The sequence below is a fragment of the Mustelus asterias genome, chromosome 4 (genome assembly GCF_964213995.1).
Source record: "Mustelus asterias chromosome 4, sMusAst1.hap1.1, whole genome shotgun sequence".
Lineage (NCBI taxonomy): Eukaryota > Metazoa > Chordata > Chondrichthyes > Carcharhiniformes > Triakidae > Mustelus > Mustelus asterias.
Window position 1 is genome coordinate 111,638,874 of NC_135804.1, and position 24,658 is coordinate 111,663,531.

A 24,658-nucleotide genomic window follows, 5' to 3' on the forward strand; every position below is an offset into this window, starting at 1 on the left:
ATAAAGTTCAAATGGCAGATCATGGACTAAATCAACATTAGACACTAAATGACTTCACAATCTCCACACTCTGCATGTATAAACAGTACAATGGGGCTTACATTCTTAGAAGTGCAGAACTGTTTTGAACTGGGAGATTATCGGTTTTCAGCAATTAAAAGAAACTCCAGGAATAGTGTTATCGCCCTGTGGAATAGATTTCATGATTTCACTGGTGTGTGTGTTCAATGCTTTTGTCAGAACATTAGTTGGATAAATGCAACTATTTTAAGGACAAAGTTTTGTACTGCAGTAAATGGAGCTCCGCAGTCAATTAATCGATCTGTTAAAGCACCAGCTAATCCACATGATCTCTCCTGTATTGCCGTGTTCTGCTGTTGCTGATCTTCTCACATTTTAGAATGAAATGTTCCGAAATGGTCTCAGATTACAAAGGTAGACATCATGAAAGGGCAGGATTTAAGTACAAGAGATTGCATCAGTGATGCCATAATTGATTTTATTAGCATTTCAGTGAACTTTAGCGCAGTGTTACTGAATCTCAAACAAACTTTTTTTTAAAAACAACTTTATTGATCCACACAACACAATTCTAGAAAGGAATCGCCTCAGGTGATTACTGCCATTAAAAATCCACTGGATAGTTAGTGTTTGAAGCATTGCATACTTCAATTATTTTACAATGCACAAAACACTAAAATTAGTTTGGAAAGTAAGTTAAAGTTTATATAGTTACTTCAATATTTTTTAATTAATGCAGTGGGAAAGAAAGGTAGCTCAGTCACCGTCCAATCCAAAAGCATTTGAATTCAGTGGTGGAATGGATTTTAAAAAAGCATAAGTTACATTATTTAAAGTTTACATTTTTATATTTATTAGTGCAGTCATCAATTTTCCACAATTATTAAATCTTTTTCCAATTAACAAGAATGCAGTGGTTTCGCGAAGGGTAATAAGAGGGTAATGCAAGATGCAACATAGGTCAGTCAATCAGGCAGGGTGAATGTGGAAAAATAATTTCAGAAGTGAAATAAGATCAAAACACATCAACTGCTCTTAAAGAAATACACCATAGATGTACCCTCACAAATGCAACAAGTTCATGTATCTAGCACATTTTAATGCAAAAAAAAAACCAAGATGTATCACAGAAGTGTAAACTGACAAAAAGTGAATGTCAAGCTAAAGATGATGTTTGGAAGGGGGACCAAAAACTTTGTCAAAGAGGTGGGTTTTGAGGAATGTCTTAAAGTAAGGAGGTTGAAAAGTTTAGGGTGGGAATTCCAAAGCACGGGACCAAGGTGCTTTGCCAAGAGTGGGACTAAGGCAGGATAGAATGTACAAAATTTGGGACTGTATAGGGAATGGAAAAGTCATACGATTGGCTTCCAAAATAGGGAGTGGTCAGATTAAGTGATCAGACTAAAAAGGGATTTAAACATAAAGGTATGAATTTTATTGATAAAGTCAAATTACCACCTCTTTTTGGGGTTGATATTGACCTTAGACTTTAAACTTTTAACACGTTCCTAAAATAAATCAAATCACATCACATTAGCAAGGATGCTGAAAAACATGATTTAAGACCCTCAACTGCTGAACAACTTTAAGGGTGGCAAATGGACTATGAAAGAATCCAAGATAACATGAAGCTTGGATAATTAGAACCATTTCAGCTGCCCCAATGGAATCCACATTGAATGGGAGGAGGCTCTCTCTATTAAATACTAATTATAATACAAAGTAAAGATCTTTCTAGTTATTCTGAAGCCATATTTTACATGGCTGTAATCGTTGAAGGCTTTTTCCTACCTTGATATAAATTGTCCACCTGAACATTTATCCGATAATGTAATCAAAAGTAAACTTGTGGTAAAATCTTTATCCAATCCTCAAGTAAACCATAGTGGATTAGTAAAAAAAGTACATAATCCTTCAGAAAACATAATTTACTGACTCAAAATGATCAATATTTGCCCAAACCATTTGAAATTCAACCTCTAGAGTCTAGAGGATCCATTACGATTCCAGCATAAGTCATGGAAAACTTAGGCATCATCATTGATGATGGGGAGGGCCATTTGCTTACACTCTTCAGCAACAAAAGATTGTATAGAACTTCATTATTACCTTTGTGAAACATGCAATCGTCCATTACTATTACCTTAATGCTTAATAAGCAGACATTTATACTTTCAGTTCTTTAAAAATTCAATAAAAATGCAGCATAACTAAATTTGAGATGGAGATTGTTTTCCATTTAGATAAAGAAATTAATATATTACTAATAATATGTTTCCTTTAAGCTTCTAGTTCACTTGCCATTTATTTTCCAAACAACACATCAATTATCCCAGCAAGTACTTTAAACTGTCAAGACTGGTACATTTGCAGTCAACACCAGCACAAATTAAGCTGTGAACTTTCAGTTGCAATGACTTTTCTTTAACAATTCTTATGTTCAAACCACAGCTGGTCAGAGCAAAGACAAGATCTCACCTGCAACTCCTCCCTCACCCCCACACCCCCCAGGTCTGGAATTGGGGGCTGGGCAGCTTGCAATCTGGTGACAGTGGCAAGTTTTAGAATTGCAGATTTCTTGACTAATAGCATGAGAGCTATATCCCGTTCCCTGAAGTTTACTTCAAGTATAAACTGAGGAAGCAGAAGTCTGCTTATAAGGCATACCTTCTCTTCTGTGCTTAAATTAAAAATACATCGCAGATCCCAAACAAAGGATTGATCAAGGCCACTGCATTTTAAGACTGTTACAGCATTTACTCTCCATGTTTGTGCACAAGCCTTATGAGTAATGTGAAAATATGACACAACTGGCAGTGGTGCTGTATTAACAAAAATAGAATCACATATAGCAAATATCAACCTGGCATTGGCCATCAACACAGTGATAACACTGAGTCACACTGCTGATTGATTATTTTTCCAATTTAGTTTGGCTACAGTTCGGATATTTTTCACGTTCTCAAGGGGATAAGCACCTCCTTTACCCTGCATAATGAACTGCCAGGTAAATTCATTACCCTTTCTCTGCAAAGGCATTCTTCCCAGAATGAGAAAGCACAACCCAATTTTGTTTTAAAAGTCACTGATATCCATCGACCTCCTCATCTAACTAAACGTTTGCTTTACTTGAATGCTATGGGCCACCTGGACACTTGCACGGTTTCTGGAAGTAAATTTTATCCAAGTAACCACAGGTAGAGACTGTTGTCTGAAAGCAAGTGGTCTCTCACATCAACATGCTATCATCACTGATTTAAGTTCTCTCAAATCCTCAGCTAGTTACTTGTTGGTGGTGTTCTGGCGTGATACAGCAGGATGCACTCTAACAATCTCTTCGTATTTTGGTGGTGGGTCACTGTATGGTGTACTTGTCTCCTCTCCACTGCTTTCCACATGTCCAGTAACCTCTTCATATGAAGGTGGGGGGGTGGCATTGGACAGTCTAGAAGAGACTGACGCAGATTGTTCCTGCACATAAAGAGTTCTGTTTGATGGTGGGCCACTGGGTTCACTGCGTTCTAAAGTAGGTCTGGTACCCTGCTCATGATGAGATGGGTCTGTCTGAGCATGCGACGTCTCCCGATGCACAAGGACCCGAGGCAGGCTCCGTGTCGTGCGGCTCGTCAGGTACCTGCTCTGAGAGTATGTTGGCCGACGTCGAGTCGCCTTTTGCAGCTGACACCTCCAGATCACAAAGAGTGCAATAACAATTAATAATGCTACACCCAGGAGAGGAACGACAACATAGATTGCATCAGTGCGCTCCACACGTAGGCCAGAGTTGTTGCTGGGGGTTGTGTATAAATTGCTGGCATATCCCTTCCAGAACTCCATCTTTAAAAAAAGAGAAAGAAAGATTGCAGATTTCAAACCAGCCCTCGATTTTATTAAGTTCACATGTTACAATTATTACTTGCTGCAATCTTTAGCAAACCAGAAAAGATTTCTAAGCTAATATGCTAAGTGTTTTAATTAAGCCTCCTCAAGTTAATGAATTGTCACTTACGAGAGTCCCTAATCCAATGTGTTAAGGCTGTCCTTACCTGGTCTGACCAACAAGTGACTCAAAAACCACAGCAATGTGGTTATCTCTTAACTGCCCTCTGAAATGGCCCAGTAAGCCACTCCAATGCCAAGGCAATTTACTAAACGTCTGTCATGCTTTTTTTAAGCTGTAATGAAGCACCTCAGAGTACAACATGATCAATGTAGAAAACTTGAACATTACTGCACTGTGATGCCTATTTTGAAATGTTTTTTTCAGATATTTTGCGAATAAAGTATATTTTTGCACAAGAAAACTTACTACCACCTTCTCAACAGCAATTAGAGGCAATCCAAAGGAGATTCACCAGGCTAATTCTTGAGATGAGAGGTTGTCCTATCATGAGAGACTAAGTAGCCTGGATCTGTATTCCTTGGAGTTTAGAAGAGTGAGAGGTGACCTTATTCAAACATACAAGATCCTGAGGGGCTTGACAGGGTGGATAATGAGAGGGTAGATGGATGTTTTCTCTAGTGCGAGAGTCTTGAACAAGGGGACAAATAAAGGGCTGGTCATTTAAAACTGAGGTGCATAGAAATTTCTTCATGCAGAGGATGGTGAATCTCTGGAATTCTCTGCCCCAAAGGATAAAGTCATAGAGGTTTACAGCATGGAAACAGGCCCTTTGGCCCAACTGATCTTTTTTTAACCCCTAAGCCAATCCCAATTGCCTGCATTTGGCCCTTATTCCTCTATACCCTTCTTACCCATGTAACTGTCTAAACGCTTTTTAAAAGACAAAATTGTACCCGCCTCTACTACTACCTCTGGCAGCTTGTTCCAGACACTCACTACCCTCTGTGTGAAAAAATTGCCCCTCTGGACCCTTATGTATCTCTCCCCTCTCAGCTTAAACCTATGCCCTCCAGTTTTAGACTCCCCTACCTTTCAGGAAAGATATTGACTATCTAGCTGATCTATGCCCCTCATTTTATAGACCTCTATAAGATCACCCCTAAGCCTTCTATGCTCCAGAGAAAAAAGTCCCAGTCTATCGAGCCTCTCCTTATAACTTAAACCATCAAGTCCCGGTAGCATCCTAGTAATTCTTTTCTGCACTCTTTCTAGTTTAATAATAGCCTTTCTATAATAGGGTGACCAGAATTGCACACAGTATTCCAAGTGTGGCCGTACCAATGTCTTGTACAACTTCAGCAAGATGTCCCAACTCCTGTTTTCAGTGTTCTGACCGATGAAACCAAGCATGCCGAATGCCTTCTTCACCACTCTGTCCACCTGTGACTCCACTTTCAAGGAGCTATGAACCTGTACCCCTAGATCTCTTTGTTCTATAACTCTCCCCAACGCCCTACCATTAACTGAATAAGTCCTGCCCTGGTTCAATCTACCAAAATGCATCACCTCGCATTTGTCTAAATTAAACTCCATCTGCCATTCGTCAGCCCACTGGCCCAATTGATCAAGATCCCATTGCAATTGGTGATAACCTTCTTCACTGTCCACTATGCCACCAATCTTGGTGTCATCTCACAACTTACTAACCATGCCTACTAAATTCTCATCCAAATCATTAATATAAAAAACAAATAACAGTGGACCCAGCACTGATCCCTGAGGCACATTGTTTTTCAAACAGGAGGCCTGTGACCAGCAATCTCTACAACCACTCTCTATCTTCTGTCATCAAGCCAATTCTGTACCAATTTGGCTACCTCACCCTGGATCCCATGAGATTTAACCTTATGCGACAACCTATCATGTGGTACCTTGTCAAAGGCCTTGCTAAAATCTACGTAGACAACATCAACTGCATTGCCCTCATCTACCTTCTTGGTTACCCCTTCAAAAAACTCAATTAAATTTGTGAGAAATGATTTTCCACTCACAAAGCCATGCTGACTGTCCCTAATCAGTCCTTGCATCTCTAAATGCCTGTAGATCCTGTCTCTCAAAATACCTTCCAACAATTTACCCACCATAGATGTGAGGCTCACTGAGGCTTTTCCCTGCAGCCCTTTTTAAACAAAGGTACAACATTTGCCACTCTCCAATCTTCAGGTTCCTCACCCGTGACTATCGATGATTCAAATATCTCGGCTAGGGAAGCCGCAATTTCCTCCGTAGCCTCCCACAACGTCCTGGGATATACCTCATCAGGTCCCACAGATTTATCTACCTTGATGCGCTTTAAGACTTCCAGCATCCCCTTCTCTGTAATATGCACACTCCTCAAGACATCACTATTTATTTCCCTAACATCCATGCTTTTCTCAACAGTAAATACTGATGAGAAATATTCATTTAGGATCTCACCGATCTCTTGTGGATCCGCACATAGATGGCCTTGTTGATCCTTAAGAGGCCCTACTTTCTCCCTAGTTACTCTTTTGCCCTTTATGTATTTGGAGAAGCTCTTTAGATTCTCCTTTGCCTTATCTGCCAAAACAATCTCGTGTCCCCTTCTTGCCCCCCTGATTTCTCTCTTAACTCTACTCCTACACCCTCTATACCTTTCAAGGGATCCACTTAATCCCAGCTGCCTATGCATGTCATATGCCTCCTCGTTCTTCTCGACCAGGGCCTCAATATCCCAAGTCATCCAGGGTTCCCTACTTCTACCAGCCTTGCTCTTCACTCTAAGAGGAATATGCTTACCCTGAACCCTGGTTAATACACTTTTGAAAGCATCCCACTTACCAGATGTCCCTTTGCCTTCCCACAGACTCTCCCAATTAACTGTTGAAAGTTCCTGCATGATACCATCAAAATTGGCCTTTCCCCAATTTAGAATTTTAACTTTTGGGCCAGACCTATCATTCTCCATAGCTACCTTAAAACTAAGAGAATTATGGTCACTGGTCCCAAAGTAATCCCTCACTAACACTTCTGTCACCTGCCCTTCCTTATTTCCCAAGAGGAGATCAAGTTTTGCCCCCTCTCTAGTCAGGCCATCCACATACTGAATGAGAAATTCCTCCTGAATACACTCAACAAATTTCTCTCCATCCAACCCTCTAATACAATGGCTGTCCCAGTCAATGTTGGGAAAGTTAAAATCGCCTACTATTACCACCCTATTTTTCTTGGAGCTATGTAATCTCTTTACACATTTGTTCCTCAATTTCCCGCTGACTATTTGGGGGCCTATAGTACAACGCTCGCAAATGATTTCCCCCTTCTTATTTCTCAGTTCTACCCATATAGACTCAGTGGGCAAACCCTCGGATATATCCCCCCTCAGTACTGCCGTAATGTTTTCCCTCCTCTCTTACCTCCTGTTCTATCTTTCCTATAGCATCTGTACCCTGGAATATTGAGCTGCCAGTCCTGTCCTTCCCTTAGCCATGTTTCAGTAATTGCTATAATATCCCAGTCCCATGTACCCATCCATGCCCTGAGTTCATCTGCCTTGTCCGTCAGGCCTCTTGCATTGAAATAAATGCAGTTTAATCTGGACTTTCCTTGCTCTCTGTCTTAAATCCATGTAGACAACATCAGTAGTGGAGGCTGGATCATTAGAAGTATGTAAAGTGGAGGTGGATAAATATTTGATACATCGAGGAATAGAGAGTAATTGGGAAATGGCACAGAAAAGGAGTTGAGGTTGGCATAGATCAGCCATGACCACTGAATGGCTGGGCAGGCTTGAAGGGCTTACCGGCCTACTCCTGCTTCTATTTCTTGTGTTGTTTGTTTGGAGGAAGGGAGTGGAATCAAGGAGAAGTTGTTTAACATGAGAAAAAGTTAATCCAAGCTGAGGAATTTGGTGGAAGATTGGGACTAGTTGGGCCTCTGTTCAAGGTAGTAGAAGAAAGTCCTCAGGATATCTTGCTAGATGGATAGAGGCATAGAAGTATTGGCTGACCATGGTGAAAAGGTGATGGTTATGGTTAGGAAACTGGAAATTGTTAATGCAGCAGAGGGCATTGGAAGAGTAATATATATACGTGGGAAGAAACTGTACAAGGGGAAATAAAAACTGAGTCAGGACAGGCAGAAAACAGATTTGTGGGGCAAGAACATGTTGAATCGATGGGCCTTCAGGGTAGCTTACCAAGTTCTTGAGGAGGCGGCAAAAGTAGGTTGTTCAGGGTTTGAATGACCATGAGATTGGAGGCCATAGATGGAAGATCTCTAGAGGATATGAGAGATCAATGATAGTTTTGGAAGCAACGGTTGCTTATATGAGGTTTAGCAACAAGGTTGGAGATCATGGTACTTGGTAAAATAAAGGTGTATTAACCTTGGAAGAAGTACAATACTGATTCACCAGAATATTTTCAGAATTCCAAGTGTTAAATTATGATGAGAAATTGCATAAACTAGAGTTATATTCTTTTACTACAGAAGGTCAAGAAGTAGTTTGATTACCATTGAAAGAGATCATTAGGGTAGATACTTCTTTCACTGTTGGTAATCTAGAAGTTTAAAAATTAAATCTAAAAATTAAAGCCAGTACTTTCAGGAGAGATGTTAGGAATACTTTTAATGGATGTTAGCTCAATTAATATTTTTAAAATGTGAAATTGATAGATTTTTGTTAACCAAATATACTAAAGGATAATGGAGCCATCACAAGTGGAGGGTGTTAAGGCACAGATCAACCATGATCCCACTAAATGGTGTAACAGGTTCGAGGGGCTGAATCACCTTCTCCCGTTTCTATATTTATGCTTTCCCATCAAGCAATCCCAGATAGGATAAAGCACACGTTATGTACTGGACGAAACTTCTTCAACTTTGTCCCCACAATATGTCTTTGTACAAATTGAGAAAATCTTTTGCCCCCTCAAATGTGTAACAATACCATTTTCATTTTATATACAAGGTTCTGAGTAAGATTGCAGTATGTGCCAAAATATTTGGAACTTGTTTTCTCGAATCTTTACAAGTGAGTGGAGAGTGGCTTTTATTTCATCAATCTGTGTTAGATTCATATAGAATTTGCAGACATGCTGGGACAATATGAAAAGCAGCCCTGTAGTATGCAAAGTTTAACCCAAAAATACCTTTAGAAATCTTGTTCACGCTGGACATACTGTCAGATTAACCATTCATGAATGTTGCTAAACACCATTTTACTGCAACAAATAGCAGCACCTCAAACCTTAACTCATTCAGCTCAATTGATCCCATTACAGATAACAAAAGGCATCATTAATATTACTCTTTTATGCTCAGTGGCATTTTGCAAAGAGGCAACGTAATTACAGTCTTGGTAATAACCTCATTGCAAAATTGTCCTGACGACTTTCCAAAAGCTGCAATGCCTCTTAAAAACTCGAATAACTAAACATTGCTTCTCGAGCACAAAGCTGATACAGCAAAAAATCTTTTTACTAAAATCAAATTCCTTTGAGAATGTCTATAAATAATGCTTGGGAATAGATGGAATAATAATATCAATTTAGATTAATGATGTTTGAAAATAGAAACAGTTACAGGTGTCAGGAAAAACCGGGCAACAAATGCTGATCTTAAATTTTTATTTGTTATGTCAGCTTTCTTCGCCTAAAAACTGACGCTAGCATATGCTCACAATGGTGTCAGCAACCCGGGGATACCGCTAGTCATTTTTCATACGTAAACCTTGACAATTAGCAGCAGCAGACTAGTGAACCATGAACATCAGAGGCAATTCAAACCCTGCATTCAATTGACATTCACACATCAGAATTTCCGAGCTGCATATCTTATCGTAACTGGTAGAGTGAATGCTGACTGACTTTTTCTATCCCCAATGCTGTGGGCCACACGGTTGCAAAGTGGTTAGCAATGCTGCCTCACAGCTCCCGGGACCTGGGTTCGATTCCCGCCTTGGGTCACTGTACGTATGGAGTTTGCACGTTCTCCCTATGTCTGTGTGGGTTTCCTGCAGGTGCTCCAGTTTCCTCCCACAATCCAAAGGTTAGGGGCATTGGCCATGCTAAATTGCCCCTTAGTGTCCCGGAATATGTAGATTAGAGGGATTAGCAAGGTAAATATGTGGAGTTATGGGGATAGGGCCTTGGTGGGATTGTTGTCGGTGTAGACTCAATGGGCCAAATGGCCTCTGTAGGGATTCTATAATTCTAATCAAAGGGTCTCAATGCCTAACTGGATCAATTCAGCTCACTCGGCAACAACTGGGATCAAGTTTCTGACATTACTTAATTGTATGGTTTAGTACTACTTTGGGTGGTGTATTCCCATCCAAATCAGTACATCCACAGCAGTACCAGGAACAATATCTGGTATCAGTGTGGAATCTGCCAAAAATTCAAGATTCACATTTAATTATGTGGGAAGGAGCAAGTTATGCATATTCACAATAATGACATGTAGATGAAGTATTAATTCAACGTTACATCAAGGTAGTGAAATCAGAGGAATATACTCACCGTTTTCTCATTGTCCTCAAACACTTCCTTTGCCTCTTCATACACACAGATCTCTTCCTTACACTCCCGCTCAATGCTCCCTGGTCGGATCTCTTCTAGAAAACCATTTGCCCTTGGAAACCGCTTCAAAATGGAGTTGGCATCTTTGGATGTGAGAAACACTACAGGGGCAATGGGAATATTTAAACCTTACTAGTACATTTCTGAATAAAAAACGATTTTCAATACCTGAAGACACAGACAGTGCATCTTGCAGCAATTAGCGAGATTAACTCAAACATCATAAGAACAGCATCTAGGTCATCTGATTTGGCTTCCTAAAATATCTACAGACCTCATGGAGCTTGCCATTCATAAATCAAGACAGAAGATACACCGCAAAAGTTGGTCCGCATTGAAAAACAATGCACGGTTCTAGCATGATGAAATATACTGTATTTATCTGGGGCCTACCTGGTCTGGCACTAACCACAGATTAGACAATACCTTCTTACTGGTCAATCATGTTGGCATTTTAAGTGTATTTTTAATAGACCCCAATGAGATCCTTTAACATGAATATAGGTAAAGATTTAATTTATGAAAACAAAATATAGCTAAACACACAAGATACTGAAAATGGAGAATAGATCAGCCAGTATCTGAAACAGAAAGACAGTCGTTTGGCTTCAAGCCTTCAAGAAATTAACATAGAAACGCAGAATTGACAATAGTTAAGGGAATAACAGCAGGCCATTCTCACGGACAATTGGAAACGGGCAGCAAATGCTCACATCCTATGTGATGGGGGTAGTATAGAATTTTAGTATCAGGCCTTTTATTTTAGTTTTGCTATAATAAGGAGACGAGATTAAGCTAATTGTAAAGTGCCTTATATAATCCACAATGTTCCTGGAACAATATATGCAACGGTATTATAAACTGTATAACCACAAATTAACCAAATATTAAACTGTATTTTCAATATATATGTATTGTGCGCCTTGGCCAACTTCGTTCTGAATGCAGCATGATGAGAAACAGTGGTCGACAGGCCAAATTCTTTTAATACAATGGAGCACAGAAAGGCAGTTTCCGTTATTTGTTTTTGGATATGCAAAAGACAAGTTTAATCATAGGCCTGCTATTTAAGGGAGTGAATTCGTTCCTGGGTAGCAAGACTGGAGCAGCCTCTCAAGCTGATAAAGGAGGCCCAGGTTTCAACGAAAGAGTGACTCCTTTCACCAATTAAAAATCACAGATGTTGGCTATGACCTTGGTTACTGGTAATGACGTGGGTTAGGTTTCCTAGGTAAAGGGGAAGGGACCTACATGGGCAATAGGCTAATAAACTCCTATTCCTGTTGACAGGTGGAACGTTATTGGCTGAGGTAACAATGTGTGATGTTGAGATTGGGCCCTCCAGTCTGACTGATAAGATTGGGTGGGATATTGAAATGTTAAGAATAATATAACTTTACCTTGGAATATTAGCTCAGAGAGGACAGTCAACCCTCATTGACTGTCTCTCCTGATGCATATATTAGCAAATAAATTCCCTTTTGTTCTTTAACTATATACTGTCTTTCGCAGTCTATGTATTGGTTGAGTGAGGTTCAACAAGTACAGAGCACCCCAGGGGATACCCGAGAATATTCCTCTTACACCAAGAAAGAATAAAAAACCTAGATCACTAAACACAATTCACTTGATAGAATGCGTTTGCACTATCAGAACTATGCCATCACATTACAGGAGGCTAGAGGTCTAGGAACGTCAACCTACAAATCCTCTCATATTAAAGTGAGATGCAGAATCAGAAATCGCGACCTTTGCCATTTTGATTAATAATTGAGTGAATAGCCAAAGTAATGACATGGAAGGAATTTATTAGATTCATGAGTGTATATTTATCAATGCAACTGCAGGCTGATTGGGAGACCCAAAGAACTGGCTGTTCATTACTATTGAACTTATAATAGGAAGTAAAATCATCTTTTGTAGTGCATTAATCATGTAAGAGTGGGAGTCGATGGCAGTCCCACAATATAAAATTTCAATTATTTGCTTCTGTAAATACATTGAAACTACCAAGTAAGCACAAAATTATTAAACTCTCCACTTGATTGGGTGAGTGCAGCTCCAACAACACAAGAAGCTCGAATCATCCAGGGCAAGACAGCCCCATCCACCACCTTAAACATTCACTCTCTCCACCACTGATACACAATGACAGCAGTGTTTACCATCGACAAGATGCAAAACAGCAACTCACCGGCTCCTTTGACAGCACCTTCCAAACCAACAACCACTGCCATCTGTAAGAACGCAGGAGTAGACAATTCAACCCCTTGAGCCTGCTCTGCCAAGCAATAGGTCATGGCTGATCTCATCTCGGCCTCATCTCTATCTTCCTGCCCCGCCCAATATCCTTTCATCCTGCTCCTAATTAAAAACCTATTTAATTCCTTTTAAATTTGTTTAGTGTTCTGGCAACCATTGCATTCTGGGTAGAGAATTCCACAGATTCGCAACCCTTTGAGTAAAGTAATTTCTCCTAATTTCTGTTTTAAATCTGCCACCTCTTAGCGTAAAGCAATGGTCTTTGTTTCTAGAATGTCCAACAAGGGGAAACATCTGTTCTACATCTACCCTGTCAATCCCCTTTAGCATCTTATTTACCTCAATTAGATCTCCTCTCATTCTTCTAAACCCCAGCAAGTACAGACCTAAACTGCTCGAACACCTTTTCATAAAACAAGCCCTTCATCCCTGGAATCAATCTAGTGAACCTTCTCTGAACTGCCTCAAATGCATTTGCATTCTTCCTCATGTAAGGGGACCAAAACTGTGCACAGTACTCCAGATGCGGTCTCACCAAGTCCCTATACAGTTGCAACAGCACTTCCCTATTTTTATACTCTATTCCATTAGCAATGAATGCCAAAATTCCATTTGCCTTTCTTATTATCTGCTGCACCTGCATACTAACTTTCTGCGATTCATACACAAGGACACTCAGATCTCTCTGCAGTGAAGCATTTTGAAGTTTCTCTCCATTTAGAAAATAAGGTGCCTATTTATTCCTCCAACCAAAATGGATAACTTCACACTTAGATTTGAGGCCAAACCATTGAGTGATTTCAAGAACAAATTAGATATAGCTCTTGGGGTTAAAGGGATCATGAGATATGGGGTGGAAGGTGTGATCAGGATATTGATGATCAGCCATGATCAAAATGAATGGCGGATCAGGCTCGAAGGGCCAAATGGTCTCCTTGTGCTTCTATTTTCTATGTTAAATTCCATCTGCCAGATTTTGGTCCACTCACCTATCCTAGCCATATCTATTTGTAAATTTCTTAATTCCTCATTATAATTTGCTTTCCCATCTATTTTAATGTTGTCTGCAAATGTGGCTTTAGTACATTCTATCCCTGTATTGAAGTCATTAATATAAATTGTAAATAATGGGGGCCTGAGGAACAAACCCTATGGTAGACCACTAGTTACAGCTTGCCAAACAGAAAAAGACCCAGTTATCCCCACTCTTTGCTTTCTGTTGGTTAGCCAATCCTCGGTCCAAACTAATATATTACCCCCAACCATGTTGGATCTTACTTTTTGTAATAACATTTTATGCAACAGCTTATCAAATGCTTTCTAGAAGTCCAGATACACTACATCTACAGAACTCCCATTATCCACTTTGCTTGTTACATCTTCAAAGAACTCGAGCAAATTAGACAAACGTAATTTACCCCTCATAAAACCATGTTTACTCTGATTGATTGCATTTTGACTTTCCAAATGTTCCATTACTACTTCCTGAATAATGGATTCCAAAAGTTTCCCCAATGACAGACCTTAAATTATCTGCCTTTGTTTCCTTTCATATTTTCCGACTTTCTCTCTTTTTTAAACAGGAGCATTATATTAGCCTTCTTCCAATTACTGGAACCTTTCCAGAATCCATGGAATTTTGGAATATTATAACCAATGCCTCCACTATCTCTGCTGCCATTTCTTTTGAGACCTCATGATGACCTTAGGCCAACACTGCCCAAATCCTGTGAAGGAATGGCTGAGCAGACAACTGGGAGCAGGAAATGGCAGAATGGATGGCATAAAGCAGAAGGGAACATGAAGCAGACAGCAGGGACTGGGAAAGAAAGTGGGAGGTTTGGGAAAGTAGATTGCAGGCAGGGAACACACAATGACTTCAGCATTGGGAGAGACTGCACATATAGAGTTATAGAGGTTTACAGCATGGAAACAGGCCCTTTGGCCCAACTTGTCCATGCTGCCCTTTTTTTAAAAACCTCTAAGCTAATCCCAATTGCCCGCATTTGGCCCATATCCCTCTATACCCATCGTACCAATGTAACTATCTAAATGCTTTTAAAAGATAAAATTGTACCCGCCTCAACTACTACCTCTGGCAGCTTGTTCCAGACACTCACCACCCTGTGTGTGAAAAAATTGCCCCTCTGGACACTTTTGTATCCATCCCCTCTCACCTTAAACCTATGCCCTCTAGTTTGAGACTCCCCTACCTTTGGGAAAAGATATTGACTATCCACCTTGTCTATGCCCCTCATTATTTTATAGACCTCTATAAGATCACCCCTCAGCCTCCTATGCTCCAGAGAAAAAAGTCCCAGCCTATTCAGCCTCTCCTTATAACTCAATCCATCAAGTCCCGGTAGCATCCTAGTAAATCTTTTCTGCATTCTTTCTAGTTTAATAATATCCTTTCTATGATAGGGTGACCAGAATTGCACAAGTGTGGCCTTACCAATGTCTTGTACAACTTTAACAAGACGTCCCAACTCCTGTATTCAATGTTCTGACCGATGAAACCAAGCATGCCGATAGCCTTCTTCACCACTCTGTCCACCTGTGACTCCACTTTCAAGAAGCTATGAACATTACCCCTAGACTTCTTTGTTTTGTAACTCTCCCCAACACCCGACCATTAACTGAATAAGTCCTGCCCTGGTTCTATCAAAATGCATCACCTCGCATTTGTCTAAATTAAACTCCATCTGCCATTCGTTAGCCCACTGACCCAATTGATCAAGATCCCATTGCAATTGGTGATCACTTTCTTCACTGCCCACTATGGCACCAATCTTGGTGTCATCTGCAAACTTACTAACCATGCCTCCTATATTCTCATCCAAATCATTAACATAAATGACAAATAACAGTGGGCCCAGCACTGATCCCTGAGGCACACCGCTGGTCACAGGCCTCCAGTTTGAAAAACAACTTTCTACAACCACCCTCTGGCTTCTGTCAAGAAGCCAATTTTGTATCCATTTAGATACCTCACCCTGGATCCCGTGAAATTTAACTTTATGCAACAACCTACCATGCGGTACCTTGTCAAAGGCCTTGCTAAATTCCACGTAGACAACATCAACTGCACTGCCCTCATCTACCTTCTTGGTTACCCCTTCAAAAAACTCAATTAAATTTGTGAGACATGATTTTCCACTCACAAAGCCATGCTGACTGTCCCTAATCAGTCCTTGCATCTCTAAATGCCTGTAGATCCTGTCTCTCAAAATACCTTCCAACAATTTACCCACCACAGATGTGAGGCTCACTGGCCTGTAGTTCCCAGGCTTTTCCCTGCAGCAGCCCTTTTTAAACAAAGGTACAACATTTGCCACTCTCTAATCTTCAGGCACCTCACCCGTGACTATCGATGATTCAAATATCTCGGCTAGGGGACCCGCAATTTCCTCCGTAGACTCCCACAATGTCCTGGGATATACCTCATCAGGTCCCGCAGATTTATCTACCTTGATGCGCTTTAAGACTTCCAGCATCTCCTTCTTTGTAATATGTACACTCCTCAAGACATCACTATTTATTTCCCCAAGTTCCCTAACATCCATGCTTTTCTCAACAGTAAATACTGATGAGAAATATTCATTTAGGATCTCACCCATCTCTTATGGATCCACACATAGATGGCCTTTTGATCCTTAAGAGGTTCTACTCTCTCCCTAGTTACTTTTTTGCCCTTTATGTATTTCAAGCTCTTTGGATTCTCCTTTGCCTTATCTGCCAAAACAATCTCGTGTCCCCTTTTTGCCCTCCTGATTTCTCTCTTAACTCTACTCCTACACCCCCTATACTCAAGAGATTCACTTGATCCCAGCTGCCTATGCACGTCATGTGTCTCTTTCTTCTTCTTGACCACGGCCTCAATATCCCGAGTCATCCAGGGTTCCAGACTTCTGCCAGCCTTGCCCTTCACTCTAAGAGGAATGTGTTTACCCTGAACCCTGATTAATACACTTTTGAAAGCATACCACTTACCAGACGTCCCTTTGCCTTCCCACAGACTCCCCCAATTAACTTTTGAAAGTTCCTACCTGATACTATCAAAATTGGCCTTGCCCCAATTTATAATTTTAACTTTTGGGACAGACCTATCATTCTCCATAGCTATCTTAAAACTAAGAGAATTATGGTCACTGGTCCCAAAGTAATCCCTCACTAACACTTCTGTCACCTGCCCTTCCTTATTTCCCAAGAGGAGGTCAAGTTTTGCGTCCTCTCTAGTCGGGCCATCCACATACTGAATGAGAAATTCCTCCTGAATACACTCAACAAATTTCTCTCCATCCAACCCTCTAATACTGTGGCTGTCTCAGTCAATGTTGGGAAAATTAAAATTTCCGACTATTACCACCCTATTTTTCTTGGAGCTATCTGTAATCTCCTTACATATTTGCTCCTCAATTTCCCGCTGACTATTTGGGGGCCTATAGTACAACCCTATCAAAGTGATTTCCCCCTTCTTATTTCTCAGTTCTACCCATATAGACTCAGTGGGTGAACCCTCGGATATATCCCCTCTCAGTACAGCCATGATGCTTTCCCTAATCAAAAGTGCAACTCCCCCTCCTCTATTACCTCCTGTTCTATCTTTCCTATAGCATCTGTACCCTGGCACATTAAGCTGCCAGTCCTGTCCCTCCCTTAGCCACGTTTCAGTAATTGCTACAAATATCCCAGTCCCACGTACCCATCAATGCCCCGAGTTCATCTGCCTTGCCCGTCAGGCCTCTTGCATTGAAATAAATGCCGTTTAATCTGGACTTCCCTTGCTCTCTGTCTTGCTTCTGTCTGATCTGAATGGTACTACGATTACTGACATTGCCTTTACTAATTAATGCGCTCTCTTTAACTTCCGTGCTGTCCTCAAACTTCTCTTCTGCCTCCCTACTGCTTTGGATCCCACCCCCCTGCCAAACTAGTTTAAACCCTCCTACTCATATGCCAGCAGATGAGTAGGAGCCAAGTTCCAGGTTGGCGGCAGGAGTTTAATGTTCCCAGAATCAGTAGTAAAATGCTCTAACATGGAGAGGTACAAGTGCCAGTGCAGAGATGGAGCTTCTCCATGGGCAGGGAGGAGATAACACCACTATCAAATTTGAAAATGCACCTCTGACAACTAGTACATGACAGTTTTTATTGGCTATGCCCGACTTTGAGAAGGTGGCAGCGAACTGCTTTCTTGAACTGCTGCAGTCCATATGGTATAAATACACCCTCAGTGCTGTTAAGAAGATAATTCCAAGACTTTGACCCAGTGACAGTGAAGGAACGGCGATGTGGTTCCTAGTCAGAATGGTATGTGGCTTGGAGGGGAACATGAAGGTGGCGAGTTCCCATCATCTGCTGACTTGGCCTTCTAGGCAGTCGAGGTTGCGGGTTTGGATAGTGCTGTCAAAGGAGCCTTACTGCGTTGCAGTAGTGCATTTTGTAGATGGTACAGAATGCTGCTACCATGTGTCAACGATGGAGGGAGTGAATGTTTAAGGTAGTGGATTGGATGCCAATCAAGTGGGCTGCTTTGTCTTGGATGGTGTTAAGTTTCTTGGGTTTGTTGGAGCCTCATTCATCTGGGCAAGTGGAGAGTATTCCATCACACTCCTGACATATGCCTTGTAGATAATGACAGTAAGAAGTCTCACAACACCAGGTTAAAGTACAACAGGTTTATTTGGTAGCAAATACCATAAGCTTTCGGAGCGCTGCTCCTTCAGCAGATGGAGTGGATATCTGCTCTCAAACAGTGCACAGACACAGAAATCAAGTTACAGAATACTAATTAGAATGCGAATCTCTAAAGCCCGAATACACAGGATCTGCTCGGATGAGGAGGATCGCAACAGACACCTCCAGACGCTGAAAGATGCCCTCATAAGAACAGGATATGGCTCTCGACTCATCGATCAACAGTTCCGACGCGCCACAGCGAAAAACCGCACCGACCTCCTCAGAAGACAAACACGGGACACGGTGGACAGAGTACCCTTCATCGTCCAGTACTTCCCCGGAGCGGAGAAGCTACGGCATCTCCTCCGGAGCCTTCAACATGTCATTGATGAAGACGAACATCTCGCCAAGGCCATCCCCACACCCCCACTTCTTGCCTTCAAACAACCACGCAACCTCAAACAGACCATTGTCCGCAGCAAACTACCCAGCCTTCAGGAGAACAGTGACCACGACACCACACAACCCTGCCACAGCAACCTCTGCAAGACGTGCCGGATCATCGACACGGATGCCATCATCTCACGTGAGAACACCATCTACCAGGTACACGGTACCTACTCTTGCAACTCGGCCAACGTTGTCTACCTGATACGCTGCAGGAAAGGATGTCCCGAGGCATGGTACATTGGGGAAACCATGCAGACGCTACGACAACGGATGAATGAACACCGCTCGACAATCACCAGGCAAGACTGTTCTCTTCCTGTGGGGGAGCACTTCAGCAGTCACGGGCATTCAGCCTTGGATCTTCAGGTATGCGTTCTCCAAGGCGGCCTTCACGACACACGACAGCGCAGAGTCGCTGAGCAGAAACTGATAGCCAAGTTCCGCACACGTGAGGACGGCCTAAACCGGGATGTTGGATTTATGTCACATTATCAGTAACCCCCACAGCTTGCCTCCTGGGCTTGTAGAATCTCACTAGCTGTTCTGTCTGGAGACAATACACATCTCTTTAACCTGTGTTGAATGCTCCCTCCACCCACATTGTCTGTACCTTTAAGACCTGGCTGGCTTTAGAGATTCGCATTCTAATTAGTATTCCGTAACTTGATTTCTGTGTCTGTGCACTGTTTGAGAGCAGATATCCACTCCATCTGACGAAGGAGCAGTGCTCCGAAAGCTTATGGTATTTGCTACCAAATAAACCTGTTGGACTTTAACCTGGTGTTGTGAGACTTCTTACTGTGCTTACCCCAGTCCAACGCTGGCATCTCCACATCATGACTTGTAGATAATGGGCAGGCTTTGGAGCGTCATGAGGTGAGTTACTCACTGCAAAATTCCCAGCCTCTGACTGATCTTATAAGTCATGATGTGGAGATGCCGGCGTTGGACTGGGGTAAACACAGTAAGAAGTCTCACAACACCAGGTTAAAGTCCAACAGGTTTATTTGGTAGCAAATACCATAAGCTTTCGGAGCGCTGCTCCTTCGTCAGATGGAGTGGAAATGTGCTCTCAAACAGTGCAGTGCAGAAACAGTCTGTAGACTGTTTGAGAGCACATTTCCACTCCATCTGACGAAGGAGCAGTGCTCCGAAAGCTTATGGTATTTGCTACCAAATAAACCTGTTGGACTTTAACCTGGTGTTGTGAGACTTCTTACTGATCATATAAGCACAGTATTTATATGGCTCAAGAGAACCTGAGGCAAGAGAACAGTTCATAATGACATGGATGTAGCACAATTCATCCTCCCTCCTAGAAATTAAAAAATAATTCTCAGGTAAAACACATAATTTAGATAATTTAAAACACATTGTTTAGACAATCCTAATGCGTTAAACATGTAACCAGGCAGTTTGCACATTGTAGTTTGAAATCTGCAGGAAAGCAAAAGAAAGCAAAAAATATGAACATCCCAGCCTAAGAGATAGTGAAGATAGATCAGGATGTAGTTGCTTAGTTGAAAAAAAAGCTGCAGGCAGAATCCCTATCAATGATAAAGATTGAATCAAACAGCCCCATGGTTACTGCAGAGTCAGCTTCTATTATAAACATATGAAGATGATAGTAAATAAAACAACCCATCCATTCAACTGATCAACACAGTCACAATGCACAACTCGGGCCGTGCAATCTCCTGAGAGAGAGAAAATATGATTAAGAAACCTAGAGCCAATCTAGGAGGAAAATATCAGCTAACATTCAGAACTGTTTTAGACGACTGAAACGAGCTGAGAAGATCACATTGACCAGGATTTATATTATTTATCACTCCACCTACCTTTTCTTTGCCATAGGCAGGAATTGGTTCGGCTCTCTTTTGAAAAGTGCAAATCAACACAAGCCAGCAACTTGTTCTATAGGACCACTGGGAAAAGAACAACCTCCCAACACGCAAGATAATTCTGCCCTTGAATAATTTGTAGGAAAACCTCTGCACCTGCCCCCCTCAACCTATTGATTGAAATAATCTGTGAATATGAATATAGTCTAGTTCCATAATAATCTTAAATACCTCTGTCACGTTGTCCCAGAACATTTAGATCACTCAAGTAGACCAAGCTTTATAAGCTTATCTGGGTAGCTGTGGTGTTTTAAGCTGGGTTTCATTTTTGTCACACTCCTCTGAAGCTTTTCCAAGGCTTTGTTCCCCTTACATCAACCATGATGTAAAAGGAACAAAGCTGACCCTGGTTATCTAAGTGAGACGCAACCAAAGCCTCAGACAAAGAGAAAATGTTTTATTTTGAATTTTCCTGGCAATTTCTAACATAAAAACTGCCCAGGCTTCTACTGTAAGATTTATAAACATTACATATTTTGCTGAATTCACAAAGGACACCAGACTATAAATCCCACAAAGGTAGTCAGTCCCTCACTGGGAAAAGTTGAAACAATGCTGTTGCTGCAGAAAGGGATTTAAAATGTTGCAAATTTAAGTTCTGAAATTAAGTCATTAATAAAAATGATTTTACTCACTTCTTGCTAGCCTGCAGTAGTTCTTCCCTGGGTAGAACACATATACCTGTCAACAAGACAGAAGTTGTCAGTAGCAATAGGCAAGTGGCCATGTCAAACCAGAAAGCTGTAAACATGGTAAAAAGAATTGTTGATCATGGGAAGTAGCTTAAATATGTTCACTAATTGTTAGCCAGTTATTAGGTCAAACATAACAATACCATGTTGCATCATAATTCAGAGATTGACAAACTCTGTTTATAAGCACCCAATTGAACACCAGATTGTCACGGAAAGAGATCCCTGTTCATAACAAAGTTACATTATGAGATTGTATCAAATGTGACTTCAGTTCTCAAACTGTATTTTACACGACTCATTAAGGAAACATATCTTTAGTGCGGCAGATCAATTACGAAATTACACTGCTGGCAGTCCAATGTTAAAACTTGCACAAATTAACCTAAACCAACTGCAGCAATCTTCAGACATGCAAATTGTAGTTTTGATGATATGCACTGATTTTCTTTAAATATTTCTTCTTCTCTCTCAATGTTTCCCTAATTCACTTTCCTGAGTGAAATGAAATCTGGAGGCATGTTTCAAATCTATATATAACATACATATGCAGGGGAACACATTCTTTGAAAATGACTCTTACTGGAGAACCTGTTAGTAGTAGAAAGATACTAAAATGAAGCAAACTTGGCAGGAACGAAAGGCCCAACTAAATGCAAGCCTCTAAATACTTAGGGTGAGAAATCTGACTTGTTAGTGCCATTTTTTTGAGAGATAGAGCGTGTCCTTGAAACTTCCCTCCACAACACACACACACATAACGCTGAATTCCACATTGGTGAATAGCTGCTCGAAGTATGCAGATCATGACATATTTGATGCCAGACGTGTCATTGTTGAGTGCAATGCTCTAGCCAACACCCTCTCTTAACCTTGCATACACATTCAGCAGGAAGAAAGTATCCCTCTACAAGCATTATTTAAAGGGATCATCAACTTAAAGGCGTGTTGTTGGTTGATTTCTTCTGGCTATTAGAACCATAGAAAATTACAGCTCAGAAACAGGCCTTTTGGCCCTTCTTGTCTGTGCCGAACCATTTTTTGCCTAGTCCCACTGACCTGCACTTGGACCATATCCCTCCACACCCCTCTCATCCATGAACCCGTCCAAGTTTTTCTTGAATGTTAAATCATTTACCACTTTATCCGGCAGCTCATTCCACACTCCCACCACTCTCTGCGTGAAGAAGCCCCCCCTAATATTCCCTTTAAACTTTTCTCCTTACACCCTTAACCCATGCCCTCTGGTTTTTTTCTCCCCTCGCCTCAGCGGAAAAAGCCTGCTTGCATTCACTCTATCTATACCCATCAAAATCTTATACACCTCTATCAGATCTCCCCTCAATCTTCTACGCTCCAGGGAATAAAGTCCCAACCTATTCAACCTCTCTCTGTAACTCAGCTTCTCAAGTCCCGGCAACATCCTTGTGAACCTTCTCTGCACTCTTTCAACCTTATTTACATCCTTCCTGTAACTAGGTGACCAAAACTGTACACAATACTCCAAATTCGGCCTCACCAATGCCTTATATAACCTTACCATAACACTCCAACTTTTATACTCGATACTCCGATTTATAAAGGCCAATGTACCAAAGGCACTTTTTACGACCCTATCCACCTGTGACGTCACTTTTAGGGAATTCTGTACCTGTATTCCCAGATCCCTCTGTTCAACTGCACTCTTCAGAGTCCTACCATTTACCCTGTACGTTCTACTTTGGTTTGTCCTTCCAATGTGCAATATCTCACACTTGTCTGCGTTAAATTCCATTTGCCATTTTTTAGCCCATTTTTCTAGTTGCTCTGATTCTATAAGTGTTTGGTGTTTTCTATAGTTGTTTCAAGTTAGAAAAGCTTATAGAGAGTGGTATAGGAGATAATGAAGGACTTTTGTTGCTAATTTCAAGGCTTATGAATAGTTGCCCACAAACATGGGTGCACCAGTAGGCATTCCCTCTTAGAACACAACTTGGAGAATGAACAGAGGACACAGAGAAAACGACAACCTGCTGAAAAGAATGCTGAATTGGCAACAAGAGTTATCCGCTGACCACATGGAGAATGATACAGTGTGGAACTTATGCATATGTGCCGAACATATATACAGTGATAGCTACACTACCCCATAAAATGTCATGCAACAGACCATTGGCATAGAGAAATATTTCCACTGCCTCAACTGCTTTGGAGAAGCCTCACAATACTCAGGAGAGAATGTCACAATTCATCCGACTCGAAGATTAGCAAACATAACCCCAATTCCCCATTTATCAACAGTCCCACATCACAAACTCACTCTGTCACTAAGCATCAGAGTGTCCAATTGGCCAGAAAACAACAATAAAATCTAAATACCCAAATATACATTCCAAATTAAATTTACAAATGAAAGCATGCATTTAGTATACAAATATTTACTAATCACCTTTGCACATTCCCCAAGTGCCTGTCTTCTGTGTGCCTTTTCCTTGCTTAGTGCACCTATGCAGTGCTATCCCGGTGGCTGTTCCATGATTGGTGGAAAGCTACTGAGTTTCAGTGGGGAAGACAGCAGATGGTCTTGCAGGATGACCTTGAGCTGTTCTATACAACGTGCAGCTTCAGACTTCACCATCACAGCACTAGTGCCAGCAATATCGGCTGGCTGGCTGACAGGCAACAACAAGGGCACTGGTGGAATGGCAGTGGCAGGAAGCCAAGTGCAGTTTTTTTGAAAGACAACAGCAGTTTTGAGTTCCATGCAGCCACTGTCACTCCTCTGAGCAGGCACCTCAGCAATCCTGGTACCATGTTGAAGGTCAGATGGCTGAATGGTTGTGACACGCTGCAAGCTCCTTTGCACAGTCTAGCTTGCACGAGAGCAGTCCAAATTGATATGGCAGCATGCTGAGCTTGGGTGAATTCAGTCCGGAGGTTCAGTGCAGTGCCCAGGTTTGGGTGGCTTCTGCTTGTGCTGTAATCGGCATCAATATCAGCCATAAGGCTACATTATAGTCGGTCCACAGCTGTGCTAATGGAATTGGCCACCATTTCTGCCCTGGAAAGAATGGGTTCAAAGCTCCATGCAAAGCCCAATGTCAACTTGATTCTGAACTACTCTATATTCAACATCAACTGCAGGTGGCCTGACAGGCCCACCAATGCACCAGGTATTTTGTTGCACTTACCCATCAGCATTCGTCCATAGAGCATCCC

General features: G+C 41.4%; 1 protein-coding gene across 3 annotated transcripts in view; it reads right to left on the reverse strand.

Annotated features, from left to right (window-relative positions):
* Window positions 1-462: 462 nt before the first annotated feature.
* The window catches only part of prrg3 (proline rich and Gla domain 3), an 87,439-nt gene continuing 63,243 nt past the window's right edge, over window positions 463-24,658 (reverse strand). For all 3 annotated transcript variants that reach the window (XM_078210390.1, XM_078210389.1, XM_078210391.1), the window contains exons 2-4: window positions 21,404-21,449; window positions 10,411-10,571; window positions 463-3,858 (exon numbers count right to left, since the gene is read on the reverse strand). In XM_078210390.1, coding sequence (XP_078066516.1) covers window positions 3,304-3,858; window positions 10,411-10,571; window position 21,404 — 717 coding nt within the window. In that variant the 5' untranslated portion in view covers window positions 21,405-21,449 and the 3' untranslated portion in view covers window positions 463-3,303. The remainder of the gene's footprint in view (window positions 3,859-10,410; window positions 10,572-21,403; window positions 21,450-24,658) is intronic.